This window comes from Quercus robur, chromosome 4 (assembly GCF_932294415.1).
Source record: "Quercus robur chromosome 4, dhQueRobu3.1, whole genome shotgun sequence".
Lineage (NCBI taxonomy): Eukaryota > Viridiplantae > Streptophyta > Magnoliopsida > Fagales > Fagaceae > Quercus > Quercus robur.
This window is the reverse complement of record NC_065537.1, coordinates 46626758-46632898: the sequence shown is the minus strand read 5'-3', so window position 1 is coordinate 46632898 and position 6141 is coordinate 46626758. Positions and strand designations below refer to the sequence as shown.

General features: G+C 38.3%; 1 protein-coding gene across 1 annotated transcript; it reads left to right on the top strand.

Annotated features, from left to right (window-relative positions):
* LOC126722345 (uncharacterized) lies at window positions 1-3084 on the top strand. The gene is made up of 2 exons (XM_050425498.1): window positions 1-256; window positions 2556-3084. Exons 1-2 carry the CDS (start codon window positions 160-162, stop codon window positions 2894-2896), a joined length of 438 nt encoding a protein of 145 aa, XP_050281455.1. The 5' UTR covers window positions 1-159; the 3' UTR covers window positions 2897-3084.
* The last annotated feature ends 3057 nt before the right edge of the window (window positions 3085-6141 follow it).

Below are 6141 nucleotides of genomic sequence, written 5' to 3'. Positions count from 1 at the left end.
AAAGATCACGTTCTCTACTTTATCAATGGTATAAACGAAGCAAACAAGTTACAAACTATATGCAAGGAGAGAGAGAGAAGCAGCCTGAAAACAATATTCTAGGATTGGATACAACAGTCCAGAAGCTCTTTGCATGGTTACTAGAGTGAAGCTAGCCAGATGGGAAGTAAAGAAATAGTAGTGCTTTTCATATTACTCTCCTACCTTTATATTTTTGCAACTTCTAGTCCTCTTCAGAAGGCCTTGGCTTCTTCAGGTACTCATATCTATCTTTGTCATATGTTTCTCAGATTCTTCTCTTACCTTCATATTTTTGCATATTCAGAAGAACTTTCCTTCTTCAGGTTATTTTTAGCTATGGTTTATGGTTTGAATTAGAAACTCTATTTTGATTATGATGGTCGTTCGACCTGCAATTCCTCACATCCTTGTCACGGATTGCACTTTGAGACATATAATCTCCTATTCATATTCAAAGTACGGTCAAGAAAGGTTGAGTAATGCTACAACCAAATTTTTTTTTAAAGCTGTTATTGATTTCACATCAGACCATCACTTATACCACTTTATTGTCTGCCATTGACAACTTATCCCCTCAACCTTTAGCGGAAAAAATGAGTGCTTGTAGACTTATTGAGGAAGGAATAATACAAATAAAGTACAAGCTTCCAAATTAGATGTGATTGGTTTAACAGAAATGAGATGAAAAACTGACACGTACACAGTCATATGCTTTTGTTGTCTTCTCTCAAGAATTCCAATTCCATGTTACTAAGGAATCAGGCAGAAATGGTGCACACTTTTTTGTTTAAAATGGATTCTGGTAAATTTATTCTTTTATGGTGGTGCTAAATACATCTAACTTTTGTATAATGGGAAAGTTCAAAAGGCAATACCTTGGCAGAACAGACAAGCTTAATTTATACGAGTGCCCTTCAAAAGACAGAAACACCATAACACCAACGTTAGAGGTTGACTTTCATGAACCAAAATTAAAGAGTAGGAATCCCACGTCTAGAAAATTTGATTAATTCTATAGCATAATGGTACACAAAACACTGAACCTAAAGAATTTCTGTTATTCGCCTTCAACTTTAAGATATTACACTGTCTCCGCATTGAAAAAAGGCTCTTATATTGCTGCTGCAAAAATTTCCTATGTAAAGGCTTCAGAATTTATATGAGCTATTCAAGAGCAATTGAAGAGATTGGGAGTTGTGCGTGTGTGTTTGAGACTAGTTTATAAGCTAATTTTTTGCTTTTGAACTTTTATGTACAACTTTTTTAAACATAATTTTTTCTTATTATTTTTCCCTTTTTAAAGTAAAATTATAATTTAACATACTTCTAGCAAAAAGCTAAATAAAAATTTAAAAAAAAAAAAAGTTAGGAAATTTTTAAAAGGAAACTTATGCCTGCTACTTGAACAGCGTGCAGTGCACTCACAAAAATTTCCAAAGATCTCTTGTGCACTATTAGTTGTCTCTGCCATTAGTTCTCACTTTTCCCTTTAGGATAAGTAAAAATTCATCATTATGTAAATGCATGATTTTTTATTGTTCTTAACTACGTAGTAAGGGAAATTTTTTGATGAAATCATTTTTCCTTCTCATACTTCATATCAATTAAGCTCCATACAACCTTAGTTTTGGAAGCATTTGTTATCATTCTATACTTATCAAAAAAGTTTTGGAAGTATTGTTTCCACCATCCTGCTATGCAAAACAAAACTTAGCTATACACTAGTACTGCTACTCCACAAGCTAGAGATGCTTCTTTTCTTTTCTTCTTCATTTTTTTCTTTAGTTTACAAATGCACTCAATAGTTTTTGAACTTGCAACTTCACTTTCCACCTAATAGATCTTGACTACACAAGACAGTTAAAAATACTTCAGTAGCAAAAGATTGAAAGTAATAGGAGTGCAAACCTAGAGGCTAGAACAGAGTGCTGTGGTACTTTGACGAGAAGGGAAAATCTTAGGAGAGCAAACTCATGACCTGGTAGTAGAACTGAAAATAATAAAAGTACAGCCCTAGAAGAAATTCAGTTCAGCATTTGATAAATAATATGAGAGCAGGCCAGATTGATTTCATTCAGGTTAGAAAAATTCTGCAATTCCAGCCAAAACTCTTGGATTGCTTAATTAATGCAACATCAGCATTTAAGATCAACTAGAAACATAGGCATTGGTGGCTAGAACTACGTGCTCTACATATAAACTGGAAGCCAGTCAACCAATCTAACATCCTACTTTGTATCCAAATGTATTAGCTATCCCTTTTTAGCTTAAGCTTGAAGCGCACAAAGGCTTGCCTCTCTGTGATGCCATTGATAGCATGTGTCAGTAATAAAAAACTTCAAGATCTATTTATCATCATAGGTTTTATTTTTATTTATCTTCCCCCATATTTGTCCCCTATGTCAAACGCAAAGCCAGCTTCATGAAGAACCTTTTGGCATCCATCTGTTCCCAATCATGTTCGAGGCAAAGTCCTTCCATGACACCTTTTCCAAGTATTGGTCTATGCTAGGTAATTTCTAATACTTTTGCAGATTCTTTGCAGGAAACTCACTTGGGAGCAAAAGTTGCACATAGTCATGACAGCAGTTATATTGGTAATAGTGGAAGAAGTGCTATAAAACATAGCAGCAAGTTTGAACATGCCGCCGGTGGTGGATCCGCTGGCGCTGGTGAGAGTGGACATAATGGTGGGTCAAGCTCACCTGCACAAGGAGGTAGAAATTTCATCCCAGTATATGTAGCAGGTGCCGCAAATAATCGTCAGAACCATCACCGTGGATCTGGCAACTGCAACCAAAACTCCATAGGAATTTCAACCTTGGTTGCAGTGACCGTGGGGTCTCTCATTACACATTTTTATTTGCTAAAATGAAGAAGATATATACGTTGCTTCTACTTTGTATGGGTTGTTTGTTGTAAGCTTTTTAGATTAATGTTTTGCTGTAAATAACAACCCTGTATTGTGTTGACTTTGGTAAATGTTTTTCGTTTGATATCTTAAAATTATGCAGATATAAGCTTGTTTGCATGTATTAATTGCATTTGCCTTGTTTAGATCAATGCTTGGTGTTGTGTTAAGGTTTTTTCTAATGGATTAAGCAGAGAAAGATGTTGGTCACTTCAAGGGGACCTGACCTCCATGCCAGAGTAGAGAGAGAGAGAGAGTAAACTGAATGAGCATTATTATTCACAATGAACCCCTCTGTTACAACCTTTATCCCCTATACCCGTAGACCATTCTAACTCACTCATGGTCCACTAACTAACCCCCAGTGTACACTCCCCTTTTACTACTACTTAACCACACATCCCTCTATTAACCAATGTAACAAACATTAACCCATAGTAACCAACTATCTGTTACAACCAATATAGCACAATTGTGTAATTACAACTCAATGGCAATAGATTCCTAACATTACCCCTCCCTTTCAAAGCAACTTGCCCCCAAGGTGAGGGAAAGAGAGCTGCAACTGATGAAGAGACTCCCAGGTTGCATCTTCAAGTGAGGCACCTAACCACTGCACCAACACTTCAGTTATGACCCTGGACCTCAAGGACTTACCCCTGGTTTGCAAAATTGCAACAGGTTCAGTATACACTTGCCCTGAATCATCAACTGGAGGCAAGGTAGGTAAGGGTGTTACATGCTAGCCCAATTTCAACTTCAGACAAGACACATGGAACACAAGGTGAATCTTTGATTTTGGGGGCAATTCCAACTTGTAAGACACACTCCTAATTCTCTGCAACACCTTAAATGGTCCAAAATATCTTGGAGACAACTTCCACCTTCCTTTGGAAGCTAATGACTGCTGCCTATAGGGTTGCAATCTCAGAAAAACCCAATCCCCCATTGCAAAGAACCTATCCTGCCTATGCTCATCTGCTTGTGTCTTCATCCTATCTTGAGCAGTAGCCAAATGATCCCTTAAGATGTTCAAAACAGCCTGCCTTTGACTTAACAAAGAGTCTAGTGCATCCACCCTAGTTGTACCAAGAACATAAATTTGGAGCTTAAGGGGAGGAAAGCCATACAAAGCCTCAAAAGGGGTTAGCTTCAAACTGGCATGAAATGAGGAATTGAATCAGAATTCTGCCAAGGGTAACCAAGAAGCCCATTGATGAGGTCTATCACTGGTAAAAGCCCTCAAGTATTGTTCCAAGCACTTGTTCACAATCTCAGTCTGCACATCTATTTGAGGGTGATAGGCAGTGGACATGGCCAAAACAGTGCCTTGTAGTCTAAATAACTCAGACCAAAACAAAAAAGTAAAAGTGGCATCTCTGTCACTTACAATGGAAGAAGGCATTCCATGTAATTTGAAAACATGTTGCATGTAAAGGGAAGCAATTTTGGCTGCACTATATGGATGTGAGACAGGAACAAAATGCACATACTTAGTTAATCTGTCCACCAACACCAAGATGACTTCAAACCCCATGGATTTAGGAAGGCCCTCCACAAAATCTAGGCTCACATCAGTCCAAGGAGTATTAGGAATAGACAATGGTTAAAGTAGTCCAGCTGGAGAAGAGGTATCAGACTTGATCCTCTAGCAAGTATCACAATCTCTGATAAATTTCTTGAGGTCAGTCTTCATCCCTTGCCAATAAAAATCACTCTTAGCCCTTCGATAAGACTTTAAGAACCCAGAATGACCTGCTAAGGGGCTGCTATGGACATGATGCAGAAATTGAAGCTTAAGAGGACAAGATGGACCAATGTAAAACCTGCCCTTGTAAATTAACAATCCATTCTGAAAAGTGAAGCCCGTAGGTGGGGGGTCCTTGCCTGGACAGTAGCAATGAGCTGTTGGACAAACTCATCCGAGGAGTAACTATCTTTCAACACCTTCAACCAAGTAGGATCAGGAACTGTCAAAAGCATTAGGCAACTTGCTTTGGAATCAGAATTAGAAGTAGACAGATCAGAAACAGGTCCAAAAAATTCATGACAAGGCATCTGCCACCCTATTATCACACCATTTTTTATATTCCACCACAAAGGCATATCCCAAGAGTTTAGCAAGCCACTTTTGTTGAGATGGTGTAGCAATCCTCTGTTCCAACAGGAACTTAAAGACTCTGATGATTTGTCTTAACCACAAAAGGTCTTCCCAGCAAGTAAGACCTCCATTTTTTAACTGTAGAAGCTAAAGCCATCAACTCAGTTTCATAAGTAGATAAATGAATGTATTTATCTTTCAAAGCCTGACTATGGAAGGCTATTGGTCTCTAATCCTGCATGAGCACAGCTCCCAAACCCTTCCCTGAAGCATCACACTCAATGATAAATGGCCTAGAAAAATCTGGAAGAGCCAACACAGGGGGCTGAGTCACAGCCTCCTTTAACTTTGTAAAAGCTTCCAAAGCCTTATCACTCCAATGGAAGGAATCCTTTTTAAGGAGATCAGTCAAGGGTTGGTCAATGGTCCCATACCCCTTAATGAATTTCTTATAATAGCCAGCCAGCCCTAAAAACCCTCTCAAAGCCTTGACAGAATCAGGTATAGGCCATTAAACCATAGCTGAAATCTTCTTGGGATCTACCTTGACACCCTCCCCAGATATGACATGACCCAAATACTCAATCTCAGTACAGCCAAACACACTTGGACTGCTTGGCATATAGCTAGTTAGACAACAACACCTCTAAAACAGTTCTAAGATGAGATACATGAGCATCCATGGACTGACCGTAAACTAAAATATCATCAAAAAACACTAGGACAAATTTCCTCAAATAGGGTCTAAAGATAGAGATCATTAAGGCCTGAAAGGTGGATGGTGCATTAGTCAACCCAAAGGGCATAACCAAAAACTCATAATGTCCTTCATGAGTTCTAAAAGCAGTTTTAGGAACATCCTCACTCTTCTTCCTAATCTAGTGATAACTTAACCTGAGGTCCAACTTAGAAAATACTGAGGCACCTGCCAATTCATCTAATAGCTCATCTACAACTAGAATTGGAAATTTGTCTTTAATAGTAGCCTTATTAAGAGCCCTAGAGTCTATTCACATATGCCAGCTTCCATCAGCTTTCCTCACAAGCAAAACAGGTGAAGAAAATGGGCTTTGGCTAGGCTGTATTGACCCTAATTCTAGCAACTCAT

Coding starts and splice junctions, on each gene's coding strand:
- LOC126722345 (XM_050425498.1), top strand. CDS start 160: ATGGGAAGTAAAGAAATAGTAGTGCTTTTCATATTACTCTCCTACCTT. Junction 257..2,555: donor GAAGGCCTTGGCTTCTTCAG/GTACTCATATCT, acceptor ATACTTTTGCAG/ATTCTTTGCAGGAAACTCAC.